This window comes from Cebus imitator, unplaced genomic scaffold (genome assembly GCF_001604975.1).
Source record: "Cebus imitator isolate Cc_AM_T3 unplaced genomic scaffold, Cebus_imitator-1.0 Scaffold148, whole genome shotgun sequence".
In the NCBI taxonomy this organism is placed as follows: domain Eukaryota; kingdom Metazoa; phylum Chordata; class Mammalia; order Primates; family Cebidae; genus Cebus; species Cebus imitator.
The window spans coordinates 1,102,193-1,119,606 of NW_016107463.1; the positions used below are offsets into that span (position 1 = coordinate 1,102,193).

General features: G+C 42.0%; 1 protein-coding gene across 4 annotated transcripts in view; it reads left to right on the forward strand.

The window, feature by feature from the left end:
- PAQR8 (progestin and adipoQ receptor family member 8) overlaps nucleotides 1–14,103 on the forward strand; it is a 42,739-nt gene extending 28,636 nt beyond the window's left edge. For 3 of the 4 annotated variants that reach the window (XM_017542856.2, XM_037743599.1, XM_017542857.2), the window contains exon 2: nucleotides 9,538–14,103. In XM_017542856.2, the coding sequence (XP_017398345.1) occupies nucleotides 9,590–10,654 (1,065 nt within the window). In that variant the 5' untranslated portion in view covers nucleotides 9,538–9,589 and the 3' untranslated portion in view covers nucleotides 10,655–14,103. Of the gene's footprint in view, nucleotides 1–458; nucleotides 472–9,537 lie in introns of those variants that run through there. The other variant, XM_037743598.1, reaches the window with a different exon arrangement.
- The last annotated feature ends 3,311 nt before the right edge of the window (nucleotides 14,104–17,414 follow it).

Here is a 17,414-nt window from a genome sequence, read left to right on the forward strand (position 1 = left end):
AAGTTACATAATCTTTCTGACTCTGTTTACTTATCTGTGAAATGGAAATGATAATAGTCCTGGTGTCAGGTATTTGTTGGGAAGTTTAAATAAGGTAATATTTTCAAAGCACGCAAAACGCTGTCTGGGATGTGATAATCATGTAAGTGTTTGATACTATTATTCTGACATTTTCTCTCTCTCTCTCTTTTTTTTTTTTTTTTTTTTTGAGAAGACAGGGTCTTGCTCTGTTGTCCAGGTGAGAGTGTAGTGGCATAACAATGGCTCACTGTAGCCTGAACCTCCTGGGCTCAAGCGATCCTCCCACTTTAGCATCTTGAGTGGTTGGGACTACAGGTGTGCGCCACCATGCCTGGCTAATTTTTAAATGTGTTGTAGAGGTGGAGTCTCGCTATGTTGCCAAGGCTGGTCTTGAACTCCTAGGCTCAAGCTATCCTCCCCTGACAGCCTCCCAAAGTGCTGGGATTACAGGTATGAGCCACTGTACCTGGTCGATTTGGACACTTTCATTCCATTCATTCATTCATTCATTCATTCATTCATTCATTCATTCATTTGATGATTTATTAGAATATCTATGTGCTAGGCACAATGCTAATGATAAAAATATCCTCACCCCTCACAGGATCTTGTAGTTTAGTGGTCAGAGTGACATAATGCAAACAATGTAGGCATATAGTAAGGAAAGTCCTATAATGAAGGACTATAAGTGCAGCGGCAGTATAGGTGAAGGAGCACCTGAGGGGAAGGCTTCACAGGGAACATTTGAGATGGGACATGAAGGATGAGTAGGAGTTGGCCAGTGGACATCAGTGGTGTGGGCATTCCAGGCATACACAGAAGCACAAAGTGCTGAGAGGATGGCAGAATAACTGGAACACAAACTGGCAGAGTAGGTGATGCTCTAGGGACAGTTATAGAGACATACAGGTGCAGGAAGGCCTCCTCTATCCTACAGAGGTTCCTGTGAATAAGAACTCAAATTCAGACAGGGGCAATGCCACCTGGGAGCCCTCACTGAGAGGGAACCCAGCAGATGGAGGAGATGGCCAGGACCAGTGAGTGCAGTGGGAATACCTGTTAGACACGGCTATACCTGTTTCTCAGGTGATAGGAGACGAGCCCAGGTATGGCTCTGCTTATCCATACAGTTCCTCTTTGAAAGTTAAATGGTCTCTTATGGGTACTTGACATATTTTTACTGTGTTTTCAGAGGATAACAATCACCAAAAACATGTCATTTCACTGTTTTATTTAAAGTTACTGAAAAGGAAATGCATTTTAGGTAGTTTCTATTAGTCAGAACTAGGTAAACAAAACCAAACCTTAAGAATACAGATGATCCCCAGCTTAGTTTGGTGTGAAAGTGATACGCGTTCAGTAGAAACCATACTTCAAATTTGGGGTACTGATAATTTCCAACGCTAGTTATAGGCAGTGAAATACTCTAGCAATTCCAGGCAGCAGCAGTAAGCTGCAGCTTGCAGTCAGTCATGTGATCTCAAAACAACCAATACTCTATAGTGTCCTTTGTTGCCAGACGACTTTGCCACCTATGGGCTAATGTATGTGTTCTGAGCACGTTTAAGGTAGGCTAGGCTAAGAGTGGTTAGGTTCAGTAGATGAGGTGCATTAAATGCATTTTCAACTTATGACGTTTTCAACTTAACAGTGGGTTTACTGGGATATGATGGGATATAACCCATCATAAGTCAAGGAACATCTGTATTTAACTTAGCTTTGTGATTTAAAAAGAACACCTAAATGCACAATTTTTGGCTAAAATGTCAAATAATTGCCATGAACTTGAGATTTTTACCCTGTCTATGCAGAAAAAAATTTGAAAGGCGCTCCTAATACAAAGCTTTAAGATTAGATCCTGACTGGGCATGGTAGCTCACACCTGTAATCCCAGCACTTTGAGAGGCTGAGATGGGTGGGTCACTTGAGGTCAGGAGTTCGAGACCAGCCTGATGAATATGCTGAAACCTCATCTCTACTAAAAATTCAAAAAATTAGCCAGGCATAGTGGCGTGTGCCTGTAGTCCCAGCTACTCAGGAGGCTGAGACAGGAGAATTGCTTGAACCTGGGAGGCAGAGATTGCAGTGAGCCAAGATCATGCCATTGCACTCCAGCCTGGGCGACAGAGGGAGACTCCATTTAGATCCCTACATAGTGCTTTCTGTGAAGGCATTGTTCAACATTTTATAACACTTTCTTATAAACGTTAAGTGAATTCACAGTACAGATACTCAGTAAATAGAACTTTAAATTCCAATTCCATTATAATCTGAATCTAATTAAAAATCCTTAAAGGAGTTAGGGGAGTTCAAATATCCAACTGCTGCAGGTGAGTCCAAATTAATGTCCCCCATGGGCACTTCAAACTGCACATCTTCAAACATATCTTTCAGCCCAGACTTGACCCATGGAGGCAGTATTATGATGATTCCCAGAAGTGTTACAAAAGAATTAGTATTCCTTTTTGATCTAAAAAAAATTGCATTAAAATCAATTATAAGATAGAGAATAAGTGTGTATAGATGTATTTTTACTAAGTTATCTTCTTCAGTGGGCTCTTTATTTGAAATATTACCAGGACTTTGATGTGCATGCTTTGCCTCTTCAAAGTACTATTCCATTACTGACCAATTTTATTGTTATTTATTCTGTTTTCTTCCTGAAAAGTGGATAGACAAGAAATCACCTCCTCCCACCCACCCTTTTTTATGAGGACAGTGACACTGAGTAATTGATTATCTTAGGCATAGCCAAACACCTGAGTAGAGCAAATACTAAGTCAGACTTCCTGACTCCCAATCCATTATTTCTTTTTTCTTCACCTTTGCAGAAGAGAAGGAAATTGGTGCCATGAGCCTGGACCTAAAGAACTCTTCATTCAGTAAATAATTATAAGGTGTCTTCTATATGCCAGATATTACTTTCAACCTGGGGACTTCTGTACCTAACAGCTCTTGTCTTTAAAGGAGCTTGTGGCTAATGGGAAAGTAAGTGGACTAAACCAATGAACCCAGCTCCATGAATGAAGCAAACTGGGAGAGGCAAGGCCAGAGTATAATGAGAGCTGGAGAAAGCCCTAAGCCAGTCTGGGAGTTAAGAAAGGCCTCCTGGTAGAATGTTGAAAATGAGCCAGAGTTGCTGGGCTAGAGGGTACTGAGTTTGCCTGCATGGGAGATAGAGTATGAAGAACTCCCAATATTAAGATCTGGGCCAACAAAATGGACTTAGAGGTGTGGGCTCTGGGAGAGGAGGCTGGAATAGGAAGGTCAACAGAGAAAGGATCTGTTTGCATAATTAGGGCTTAGAATTTGTATTGTAAACAAACAATGGTGAGCTATTGAAGAATTTTGAGGAAGGAATGATGATCAGATTTCCATTGTTTATTTTTTTTATTTATGTTTATTTTTTATAAAGACGGGGTTTCACCATGTTGGTCAGGGTGGTCTTGAACTCCCGACCTCAGGTGATCTGCCTGCCTTGGCCTCCAAAGTGCTTGGATTACAGATGTGAGCCACTGCGCCTGGCCCAGATTTCCATTTTTAAACTGTTGCCCTGAAGTGATTTGGAGAATGAAGTGAGGGTTGGGGATGTGAGGCCAGGAAGCCTTGTTGATGAAGAAAGGTCAGTTATGAGACTGCTATTGTCATCATTAACATAAGTTGTGGAGGCCTAAATTAAGGGAGAACAGTAGAAGTGGAAAGGACAAATGGATTCCAGAAATATTGAGATAAAATCAGCAAACCTGGATGCTAATTAGATGTAGGGGAGGAGTCAAGTCTGGGTTGAAAGAAATATCTAAAGAGTTTGAAGTACCCATGGGGGACATTGTTTTGGACACATCTAGAGCGGTTAAATATTTGAATTCAAACCTCAGGAAAGACCTGGCTGGAGGCAAATTTGGAAATCAGTGGATACAGGTTCTAGCCAAAGCTAAGGGCCTGGGAGAAGTACCTGTCTGAGAGGCACTGTGGATGATGAAAAGGTGGCAGATACCACATTTGACAGGGATGGTGGGAGAAGAAAGCCAAGGTGGGGCCAGAGAGGGTAGTGTCATTGTCACTTAAGAGAGGAGGGATTGGTTAGCATTGGGAATCCTTGCAGATAAGCACTGAAACAGGGTAATAGCTTCAGGGGAGAGAAATGACTCCCATTTCCTCTGTAACATCAAACCTAAACTTTCACTAAATTCATTGCACCTAGCTCACTTCCTCATTATTCCCCAAGAGCCCCTCTGCTCACAGACCCACCAGGAAGTCATATTATTCCTAGGCTCTTATTTTGCCTCTTTGCTAAAATGCCCCAGTTCTCACTTGTCTGAGGTCTATCCAGCCTTTTAGGGCTAACACAAGCCCATTTCCCCCAGTGGCTGCCCCAGCATGCTCCAAGTGTGTTTTGCTCTATATCTATTTGTATTTCGCTCTACTTTACACTTGATTGTGTGCCATCTGGTGGTGTTGGCTATTGATTCATGAAGTTTGACTCTTCTAAGCTTCTTGAGGTAAAGGATCTTATTTTATTCTTCTGTGGCCTTTGTAGCCTGGAATAGTGTTGAGCAGATAATCCTTACTCTGAAAAAGATTTCTGGTTGATTAAAATCAAAAGACTTGAGATTATCTAGTTCATAAAAATTCTTGAGGAAGATTTAAATTTCAGCTGTCCAGGAGTTGGAGTGAACCCTGTGCAAAGGAGATTGTTCTAAGGTAGAATGTTGGTCAGCTCATAGTCACATCAGGTTGGGTAGTAGGGCGTGGGAACAGAGGCCAGAAGTAAGGGAGGGGCTCTTACGCGGTGCAGCCACCTAGGAAGGCTGGGAGGATTCAACATCATGATGACAATATGTGGTTTCCGCCAAAATTGACTGACTTACAGCTGGTCCTTTGAATCGTGGAAGCATTGCCCATTCCTGCTTGGTGAAAGTGAGATCTAAGAGGGAGGAGGGTAGACCCCACTTGACAGTGGCTTCAGAAGTTAATTATGATAAAGGAATTATAACTCATTACCATTTTTGCTGTGTTAGCTGCTCTCAGAGGGAGAATTTCATGGCAGGGGAAGAGGTGGTTGCTAAGGAAATGACAGAGGAAAAAGAAAAAAACAACCCAAACTCTCTTTCTGACCACAAGTTTAGAATTTTTCATGACCTTGCACTACCAAAGGGAAATTTAGGTCCTTTTTTGTTTGTTTTGGAGACGAAGTCTTGCTTTGTTGCCCAGTCTGAAGTGTAGTGGCACAATCTCTGTTCACTACAACTCCTCCTCCTGGGTTCAAGTGATTCTCCTGCCTCAGCCACCCGAGTAGCTGGAATTACAGGCGCTGGCCACCATGCCCAACTAATTTTTGTATTTTTAGTAGAGATGAGGTTTCACCATGTTGATCAGGCTGGTCTTGAACTCCTGACCTCAAGCACTCTACCCACCTTAGCCTCCCAAAGTGCTGGGATTACAAGCGTGAGCCACTGCAACTGGCCGGGAAATTTAAGTACTTTTTTACCCACAGATAGAGGACTCAGATCTTTGCAACACTCTCATTCCTGGGAGATAGAAGGTATCATATTCTGAGTTAGAGGCCATTGTGGTTGTTTCCCTGGACTCTCTGGTTCTTTTGTGGGTATTGGGTTACACACTCCAGGGAGTGGAATTATTAAGGAGACCATGAGATCTCTGTGGCTGCATTTAAAAGATCTAATTTGTAAGAGAAATGATGATTCTGCCAATTTCTTTCCCCTTCTGCACCTTTTCTTGTGAAGTTAAAATTAATATCCTTTTGGATTTGTACCTTCTGCTTCTTAGTTCTGTAAATCCCTTCCTATTTTCTATGACAGTGAAGTAAAAATAATTTCCTAAAAAGACCTTATCAACATAAAGTCATGAGGGAGGTTGGTGCTATGAGGACTGGAAGGAACTGTCAGAGCTCTGCAGTCATGGTCTTCTGCAGACCAAAAATAAGGCAGTATCATGTTCTGTCCTTTCTTCCTCAGAACAGACAGATGCCAGTTAGTTCCCAGGTCTGAACTGTGCTCTCTTCCAATCACTAAACTACTAAAACCCAACATTTTAGTCTTTAGAAATTCAGTTGAGTTGTCAGTTTATAAGAGCCTGCTATGTGATGGATATACTATTTTAAGAATATGAAGTTAAGTAGGAATTGTGTGGTTATATATTGTTGAACTCTTGATGCAGGAATCGTCTGATTGGTTTGGGTTCCCAAAGATGAGAGAAATAGCCTTGATTTTAGACAGCTTGCAGACGAGGCTAGTGGGAGCATCTTTGGGGATTCCTTCTTCTATAGATTTATATCCCCATTGACTCACTTTGATTTCTCCCAGACATAAAATCAGATTGGTAATTTCATCTGGTTTCCTCTCTACTTCACAAGAGGTAATAGAAGACTATATCTAAAAAATAGAGCACTTTAATTCCCCGGAACGCCAACAAGCCTAGCACCCCCAGACAGCATGTTGTTAACAGCAACAGGACAACTTGAGAAGTTATCCCATGTCCCAGGCTCATTCCTGTAGTTCGTCCACCAATGTCAGTTGGAGAAACCTCCATCTAGAACTTAACTTTCAGGCACTTGGATCCCTCTGCTGGCTGATAGCAGAAGCACCACTTAGCTTTTTCTTTTCTTTTTGTTTTTAAATGAATTCAGGTATTCTAATTAGCATTTTCTTTCTCTCTCCCACACTCCCTCTTTCTGTGTTTCTCTTTCTGGCTGACTCTGTAATCCGTGATACATTTCTCTGGTGTCTTTAATTCCTATATTGAGCACGAGTGCATAGCCCATTCCTGGTAGAAGACTACTGTTTGATGGGTGCTGGCTAAATGAATGCCTCAATACAGGGTTATAGGGACTGTCATAGAAATAGGTTCAAGGTACGGAGGGGACATTAGGCCCTCCACTCATGAACGATTCCTGCATCTCATACCAGTGATGATCATAATAATGGCAAGTAGTTAATGCAGAGTTGGAATCAAGCACTTTGTTAAACACTTTACAGGCATTACTAGTTCTTGTTCAGGCCTGTAAGACAGTTTTTCTGTCACTAACTCTATTCCACAGATGACAAAGCTCAGGCTGGATTCATGCAGCTTGTTGATGGTGGAGCTCAGGATGTGAGCTCAGGTCTCTTTGGCACCAATGTCAGAACTGCCAACTACAGTGACCTTCTCAGAAGCTCCAGGCTTTCCAAGCCCCTATCTTGGCAGAAGTTCTTTGACCTTGCTCTCTGCCTAGAAGTCTCTTTCACTTTTATCTTCTCTCAGGAATTCTGATTCTTCCTTCACGATTCAGTTCAGGGTCACTTTGAGAGGGCTACCCCCATCCGCTCCCTGTTTTGGTTGTTTGCCGAGACCCCCGTGAACCAGTGCTTATCTCTAATGGAGCACTTAATGCACATTTTTGTGTTGATTCCCCTACATGTCTGTCTCCCCTGTAAACTCTGACCTCTTCGAAGGCAGGAAGTGCATCTTACCAGTCTTTGTATCCTTAATACCTAGTACCTAGCACAGAGCCCAGCTCATAGCAATAAAAACAATAGCAATACTTCACATTTACTAAGCACCTATCTTGGGCTGGGCAGAGTGCTAAGCACTTCATTTTTTAGAGTCTCTCATTTAACTATCACACAATCCATAAAATATATAGAATTATGAAGAAAACTGAGGCTGAGAGAATTCTATAACTTGCCCAAGGTCACCCTAGTAAGTGGCAAAACTGGAGCTTGACTCCAGGTCTCCCTAAACTTCTTTACATTTTATTAATTTTCAGGCCCTACACTTTTCACCTGATTAGGTATTTTTTCTCTTTCAATATTGATTGAGCCATATGAGTAGGAATTTCATCTTCTTCACTAAAATTAGTAAGCACCCTGAACAGTACTTTCTGTATGTGCTCCAGCTGAGGGTCTTTGAAGGAAGGGTTCCATTTAGATAGATTGAACTTTTCTGAAGAAAAAAGCTTGGGAAACATAACTATATAGGGTAACCAGAAATGATCAAAATCTGTTTCTTTACTTAGCAACTTCACATGAAATTTTGCAGCAGTTTATGAAATGTTTTATAAAATAATTGCTGTGTTCATCTGTCACTGAGAAATACAAGTTAAGCATTTCTGAAGCCTGAAATTCACCGAGTAGTTTTAATTACCCAAGAGAGGCAAATCCAAAACTACTTGCTTTCCAGAGCATAATTAAAAAAAACAAAAAACAACAACAACAACAAAAAACAGTCTTTGCAGTTAGATTTTATGTTAAATTTAGACTACATGTTAATTTTAACTGTTAGGATATCCTAGAATATGCATTGTTCTTTACCAACCTAACTGATGAGTCAATTTGCCTGTCTTAAATCTGAGTTTTACTCAGTTGCTCACCTTATATTTTCAAAGTACCAGTGAAACTAGTGGATAGTTTAAGATTAGGTGGATGCTAAAGAAATACAGTCTATCATTAGTTATATCAATATTTGTAATTCTTATATTTCAGTATCTATTCATGCCATTAAAGCCTGCCTAATTATTACATCTTAATAACATTGAGAAAACCCCATATCGTTTAAAGGTTACCTTACTTACAGATATAATTAAATCTTGATAATCATTAAGGCATCAATATCATTAAATTAGGGTAGCTAACATTTCCATTTTACACGATGTGGCTTTGCCTCACACCGAGTGCGGTAAACATAGAATATTGGGACAAGCCAGGCACGGTGGCTTATGCCTGTAATTCCAGCACTTTTGGAGGCTGAGGCGGGTGGATCATTTGAGGTTAGGAGTTCGTGACCAGCCTGGCCAACATGGTGAAACCCCATCTCTACTAAAAATACAAAAAGTTAGCTGGGTTTGGTGGTGCATGCCTGTAATACCAGCTACTTGGGAGGCTGAGGCAGGAGAAGTGCTTGAACCCAGGAGACCGAAGTTGCAGTGAACCAAGATCGCGCCACTGCATTCCAGCTGGCCAACAAGTGAAACTGTTTAAAAAAAAAAAAATCTTGAACCAAGATCCCTTATAGACAGTAAGGGATCTTGGTTCAACTCCATTATTCGACAGATGAAGAAAAGGAGGCTCAAAGAAGCTGTCTGCAGCTCCTTGCTTCCCCTACTACACTAGAAATACATGTTCCATTAAAATAACCACAGATCGTAGCCGGCCTGGTGGCTCACGCCTGTCATCTTGGCACTTGGGGAGGCTGAGGAGTGGGGGAGGAATGCTTGAGCCCAGGTGTTTGGGCCCAGCTTGCTATACATAGAGACATCCCTCTCTCTACAACAAAAGCAACAACAAAAAGTTACCCGGGCATGTTGGCGTGCACCTGTGGTTCTAGCTACTCTGGAGGATCACTTGAGCTCAGGAATTAGAGGTTGCAATGGGTTGTGATCACGCCACTGCACTCTAGCCTGGGCGACAGAGTGAGACCGGATCTCAAAAAAAAGAAAAGAAAATAGCCATAGTTTTCCTTGTCCGCCTTAGCTTCATTCGTGTCTCACTGCAGCTTTGCCAATATTCCTCTTTTCTGCAGGTTACATCCCCTGTCCTGAGTGCCCGGCTCGGAGCGCGGGTGAGCTGCGACCATGACCACCGCCATCTTGGAGCGCCTGAGTACCCTGTCGGTCAGCGGACCGCAGCTGCGCCGCCTGCCCAAGATCCTGGAGGATGGGCTTCCCAAGATGCCTTGCACTGTCCCGGAAACGGACGTGCCCCAGCTCTTCCGGGAGCCTTACATCCGCACCGGCTACCGCCCCACAGGGCACGAGTGGCGCTACTATTTCTTCAGCCTTTTTCAGAAACACAACGAGGTGGTCAACGTCTGGACCCATTTACTGGCAGCCCTGGCCGTTCTCTTGCGATTCTGGGCCTTTGCCGAAGCTGAGGCCTTGCCATGGGCGTCTGCCCACTCCCTGCCACTGCTCCTCTTTATCTTGTCGTCAATCACTTACCTCACCTGCAGCCTTCTGGCGCACCTTCTGCAGTCCAAGTCGGAGCTCTCCCACTACACCTTCTACTTTGTGGACTATGTTGGTGTGAGCGTTTACCAATATGGCAGTGCTTTGGCTCATTTCTTTTATAGTTCTGACCAGGCCTGGTATGAGCGGTTCTGGCTTTTCTTCTTGCCAGCAGCTGCCTTCTGCGGCTGGTTATCCTGTGCTGGCTGTTGCTATGCCAAATATCGTTACCGGAGGCCTTACCCAGTCATGAGGAAGATCTGTCAAGTGGTGCCGGCAGGGCTGGCCTTCATCCTAGACATCAGCCCTGTGGCACACCGTGTGGCACTCTGCCATCTGGCTGGCTGCCAGGAGCAGGCAGCTTGGTATCACACCCTCCAGATCCTCTTCTTCCTGGTCAGTGCTTATTTTTTCTCCTGCCCGGTGCCTGAAAAGTACTTCCCGGGTTCCTGTGACATCGTGGGCCATGGGCATCAGATCTTCCATGCCTTTTTGTCCATCTGCACGCTCTCCCAGCTGGAGGCCATCCTCCTGGACTACCAGGGGCGGCAGGAGATCTTCCTGCAGCGCCACGGACCCCTGTCTGTCTACATGACCTGCCTTTCCTTCTTCTTCTTGGCTGCCTGCAGTGCTGCCACCGCAGCCCTTCTGAGGCACAAAGTCAAGGCCAGACTGACCAAGAAAGATTCCTGAGGGTAGCACGTGGGGCAAGGTGTGGAGGCAACCCCTCATAATTTGGAGAAAACTTGATACAATAGAAGTTGATTTTTAAAGGATTGGCTTTTAAATTAATACATATATCCAAGGATATGTTATAGCTGCAGTGTTTGAAAGCCAAAGGATTTCAGAGTTTTGTTGTTAATAAAAGGAATACTCCTTTTCCTTTTGGATCATAGCCTTGCAAGGCACAGGAAGGGAAGGGATCTTGGTTAAGAATCATGAGACATTGAATTAAGGAGAATCATCTTCATGCCTGAAAATTTAGCAAAATTTTGATTGTGGCCTCCAGGGGCAATTCCTAGAGCAGAAAGGATAATAGAATTGGACTGAAAAGTAAGTAGGTGGCTGGTCCTCACCCTGTTGGAATGGATATCCTACTATGCTGGTCTTTGGTAATGGAATAAATTGACCCAACGACCAAATTTCATTCAGATTTCAAATTGTCCAGGGTGGAAAAGTTTTCAAGATGACATAGTGAATTACTCAGTTCCTCTGATTTCTGGTCCTTCCTTTCTCAGCAGCTATAATACTAACCCCTTTCTCAGTATAACTGTCTACCTGGCAGTTTTCTTTGAAGTGTTGCTCACTCCCATCCCTACCTTGCATGGTAATATAAAGGACTAGGAAGCAGCGATAGTTCCAGGAAATGCTTGGATTTATGTGGACATTCAGGAAGCTTATTCTCATATAATAGTAATGTAAACAGTACTAGAAATTACAGTGCCAAGAGTCAACAGGAGGCCCAGCCAATAAGCGTAGATACTGTATGGTGTCATGGGACCCTTCTGTTTTATACCAGTGGACTACAGGATTACTTGAGAGTTATCAGGGCTGCCTTACAGACTAAGATCTCGGGATTGCACCAGGGAATCTTCTGCAGATTTGACCAGCATGTTTTAAAAGCTCTTGGTAGGATCAGTTGGTTCTAAGGGTCCCTCTAGGGACCTCATTATTTCAAGAGGAATCCAGGGTCCGGCCTCCTACATAGATGGTGCCCCATGAAGAACCCACATAACTAACCCAGTTCAGGGTTCTCAGGCAGGCAGTTCTGCCTCAGCTTAGAGCAGAACTCTTAAAATACTCAAGTACTGGGATAGGCAAGCATGTGTGCTTACTGTGGATTGGTCCCTGAAGGTTTCTTTGGGTGAGAACATGGCTTGTTTGGAGCATTGCTGCCCACAAGCTTCTATGGGATAGGTGGTGCTTGGGATTGATGTGTTCTGGCCATGCAGCCCTCCCTGAGGATTTACTCCTGCACTAATCCAATGAAGGAGGCTGTGTCAAAAGAAGGGCTCAGAAGGCTTCTTTTCACAGGCAATGATTCCTATCAGTATAAGGTCCCTTATTTACTAAAAAGGGACGTGATTTAACTCCAGTTTGATGAACTTCCTCTGAGTTTATTTTGTTGTCCTCAAATCTTTTGTTTTCTTCCTTTCTCTGAGATTTGTGGGTTTGGTGCCTTATAAATGGAGATGTGTGAATACTTAGTATATGCCCATGTAGAATTTTCTGTTTTGGGTTATTGGAATTAGAAAAAATATACATTGCTCTTCAACTAGTGAATGAAAGAAACTTCAGAAAGCTAGAATTGCTTATCAACCAAAAGACTCTCTCAACCTGTGTTTTGGCCACATACAAAAATGATATTCAGCTGAAGCTTTCCAGTAATCTTTATAGCAAGAAAGCATGTGTCTTGTCAGCTACATTGTTTTCTTAGATTTCTCCTGTTAATCCTCAAATATCTGAACTTCTGTGCTACCCACGTGTCTTATACAAGTTTCTAGTGTCTAGGCCAAATTCATGACAAAATTAGCAAAACTGAACTGAGTTGAACTGAACAAGAGGATGGGGAAATTGTGCAAATATGTTGGAAGTAGATTTAAATAGGGACTAGAAAGTGTTTGAAGTTTTCATTATTATGGATTCAAAGACTGTATTATTTTGAAAGTTGGAAGAAGGGAGGGAAGAGAGCAGAAGGGAAGAAGGTATAAGTCAAGCTCTTGAATATAACTGGTGGTATTGTGGGCAGAGATCTTTAGGTCAAATCTGGCTATTTTTACAGAGAGAACCGGAGGTAGAGTAGTGATCTTCAGATGCGTGCACAGACCAGTGCCAATCTGAACGTTAATGACCTGTGACATGATGAGCACAGGAAGAGGCATCAAGATATTGCCATACAATTTTAATTTATAAAAGTATTGGTCCCTTAAGTGGTTGGAAATTTTTTTTTTTTAAATCTCTTTCTGAGACAGGGTCTTACTCTGTCACCCAGGCTGCAGTGCTCTGGTGCGTTTATGGCTGACTGCAGCCTCGACCTCCTCAGCTCAAGCATTCCTCCCACCTGAGCCTCCTGAGTAGCTGGTACTACAGGAGCATGCCACCACACCTGGCTAATTTTTGCATTTTTTGTAGAGACAGGGTTTTGCCGTGTTGCTTAGGCTGGTCTTGAACTCCTGAGCTCAAGTGATCCGCCCACCTCAGCCTCCCAAAGTGTTGGGACTACAGGTATTAGCCATCACGCCCGGCCTAGAAACAGTTTTTTAATAGGAGATATTTGAGAGGCATTGAGATAGGAGACTCTATGACATGCCCTCAGAATACCAGAATCTTATTAGAAATAAACATAGGAAATGCAGATATTTTTAACTACTCAGACTTTTGAGGAATTACTTTTAAAACATTTTTGTTTAAGTTAGTGTATCAGTAAGACACACACCTAGTTTAAAAGGAATAATTAACAATTTTATAAAGGAGATGGCTGTCTTATATCACTGTAGCCCCTCCAACAGTTCATATCTACTGAAAATCCTGCTAGTTAACTCTCTCTCTCTTTAGACTTTCAACCTATGAAAATGTAAATACCTTTGAAAAAAACTAAACTATCAGTCATTTATATCTTCTCATGAATGAAATGCATTGTAGGGAGAGGAGATTGGCAGGACACAGCAAATTAGGGACACATTTGCCTGCTTCTCTCTTGCCTAATTCTTCCTGACCTGTATTTACTGATGAGCTAATAATACTTGTAGGACTCTAGGGGTTCATTTCCCATTTCAGCTGAAAGTACTTCATTCAATAACAATATTCTCAAGAGTCTTCTGCTGGAAGCTTGAAAGAAATAGGACTTTACATTCATAGAATGAAGGTATTTATTCCTTCCTCTGCTGCCTACTTGTTCACAAAAAGTACCTTTATGCTTGAAAACAGGTTCTTTGGTTCCTGCACTGTAGTTTCAAAAGGTTCCTCCAGTTGGCATTCATGTCTTACTCAGAAAGGGCACAGCCATTGTCCCCAGGGTTTCTGCCTACTAATTCTATTGGTCTTGTGTTTGCTTGATTGCTTGGCAAAGAAAAAATGGAGCTATTTTCTGTCTATATAAATCTACTTATGTGAATAACCATTAAAGTGATTTTGTATATGCATTGTTGTAGTGTCAGCAGTTTAAAGAACACAGCTACCTTGTTTCTTTCACAAGGTCTTGACAAGGACTACCTTGGAGAGGCCCCCTCTAAAAGGTTTTATTTATAACATTGCCAGGAAAAGTAGGTCAGGACACTTTACATCCATCAAGAAGCAGGAAAGTATAAAAGCTTTTTAAAAAAATCTCTATACCCAGACCCCCATACACATATATACACATACACATCCTACTAGCTACTTGTGAGTAGAACAAATTGTTTCCCCACAAAAAGCTATGAAGTTGATTTCTCTGAAGATTTCAATGTAATTAAATAAATACTCCTAGTTTCACAGATAATAGTGTAAAAGATTTCAAAATATTTATTGGCTACAATTTTTTAAATGTAAAAATTATGAATTATACTATATTATGAATTCAACTATAGCAGGCATTACAATGTACATGTTGTGAAATGTGGCATCTATCAACCAACTAATTTTGTAGCCTTCACAGATTGAAATAGCTGTGTAAGAGGTGATTCTCTAGGCTACTGCAGCTTCAGCCTGCGGTACTATCACAATCACTAAGAAAACAACATTTCTATGGCTAGAGGCTCCACTGATCCAATTATGGTTGTCACTCTTGCCCAAACCCTTTTTTTGTCACCAGCAGGGGCCCTAGGCAGTTTGAAAATGCTTCTGTTGTTACTAGTTTAACCACTCTCCAATTACTGATTTAGCAAGAACTTATTGAGCACCTATTGGTGACAGGCACCACGTTGGCTCTGGAGATGCCACAGTGAGGAACAACACAACCTGCGGGCAGAGAGTCTGCTGTCTGCTAAACGAAGACCAGCATCTTTTCCTTGGGCCATAAAGGGTCCCTCTCCCCAGATCGTGGTTCCAGTCACAGCCTGAGGGGCAGGAGGCTGGGACCTGGTTTGGGCCAGAACCACCAGAAGGATTAAGCTCTCCCTCCCCTTTACCTCCAGAGGTTAAAACATCTTCCCCTGTAGCAAGGCAGTCACCCTAAAGCTGCCTCTACTTACCGTTACTCCTGCTACTTTTCTAACCCTTCTCACTGCCCTCTAGTTGTTTTAACTCAGTCCTGGGGATCCTTGACATCTAGATACACAGAGAAGCCCTAAATTTCCACAAGCAGTAGAGGCTTCCCAGGTACATAAAGTCCCATCCTTCAAGGAAGGGGATGTGTGGTTCCAACCTGAGTACAGGTTTCTGACGTGGTAAGTTAAAAACAGCATGCTGCACTCTGGCTACCTCCTTAAAAAATAACAACCATATCCTTTGTGGAATTATGATAGAAATAACAGAAGGAAATCATTGCATTAAAAAGATAATTCATTTCAATATTAACTTTGGGAGCATGTCTATCTATGGTAAGGGCTTTTCTTACCTAACAGGATTCTCACTGGAAGAGGTATTCACTATATTTTAAGATTCCAGGAGGCCTGGACCATAGGGAAGGCTACATAATAACACCTCAAATTTTTTGTGCATTATGATTTCTAAAACATTTCCACATCTATATGAGCTTCTAAATAACTGTATAAGGTAAGTAAGGCCAAACAGGTCTCCATTTAACTAGAAAATACTAGAAAGGTAGAGTGGTTTGAATGTTAATAATGTTTAAACTCCTTCCTCCTTCAGATAAATTCAGGGTCCAGCTAATCAGAAACATCAGCACCAAATACTTGCAGAGCTTTTCACAGCAAACGAAGCACTTTTATGTATTATGTATACTTTAACATAATCTTTTAACTTTTGATCCTAATATCTCATGCGTAGCCAGGGTTGTATCATTTCTTTTTTGAGTTAAAGTGACTTCACCCACATCCTTGGATGTAGAATAAAGCATTCATTGCATCACAGAAGCTTCTCAGAACCCCAAAAGTTCGTTGTCCACAGGCCCTCGGTGCCTGGATTACAAAGTCAAGTCCTACTCTCCAGTCAGTTTCCTGAAAATATGTTTGGATCCTTGGATGAGAAAGTCCTTAATTTTGATAATCTTGCCAAATCCCAAATCCTCCCTTTTATCTTTTGATGGGATTGTCAGTTCTTTAAACAATCAGCTTTCTCAGGGATTTTGACAAGAGGTATGAACTTGAACATGGGATTTAAAAAAATTTTTTCTGCCATATGAAAGAGTTTTGCAGACTTAGTAGAAAGCACAAAAAAGTCATTATTTCTTTAATATATGCTTATTAAAGAAACTAGAAAAGTAGGAAGAAAATATAATCCTTGGCCCCATCACTAAAATAAAATCCCTGTTAGGGAAAAATAAGGCTTATGTCAAAATATTGTCAGTGATAAAAGTTGTAGCAGTGTCATGTAAAGATTCCTGAAAAAAAAACAAAAAAAAACAAAAAAAAACAAAGATATTGTAAACTAGACATTTTAAGCAGCCTAGTACTTTATTCTGTAAGTTACAAAATCAACAGTCTTTGGCTCAGTTTACAGGAGTACCGAGACAGTGACATTACACTCCCTTCTGACATTACATTATGTAGGTAATTTGATGATGTTGCGACTGATGCTGGCTCATTCATCCAAGCCCATGATACATTATCTCTCGTGTTGAAAGAATTGTGTGAAATGTTTCTCCTGAATCAAGCTCTCAGAGACGACTGTGCTAGAAATACCTTCACTGGACGTAGGGACTGGCCTGCTGAACTGGTGAGTATGTGGATTCATTGACAGCCCTTCCACAGTGAGCACTACTAGGTACCAGGCTCTGTTCTAGGCACCTGGGATATAGGAATGAATAAAACACACAAATCCCTGCCCTTATGGAAAAACAATGAACCAAATCAGTAAGTTATATGTCAGAAGGTGATGGTGCCAAGGAGAAACAGCAAGGAGGAGAGACGGGAGGAGTGTGCCATTTTAACAGGATCAGGGAAGAACACCAAGAAAGGTGATGGACCTGGCTCTGTTTCTCGCCCAGGCAAAGGAAAGAAGTGCAAGGACTCTGAGGCTAGGGCATTCCAGGAATGGCCAGGAAACCAGTGTGAACAGAGAGGGTGAATATAGCAGAAGATGAGGACAGGTTGTACAGGTCTTGCAAAGAGTTTTGCTTTTACTGTGACTTTGGGAATGGGGCATTGGGTGGGGGGAAGAATTCTGTCCAAGGAAATTCAGGGTAGCTATCTACTAATTGCACATTACCTTGCCTTTAGAAAATAGAGCAAATTCTGTTTCCTGCAATATGCACAAAACCAGATTGGCATCAAGTTATTCCACATGTAGGCCTGGCCCAGCAAACTCTGTGTTCCTCTGGCCACACTCTCATGCTTGCAGAATTCTTCCCAGTTTC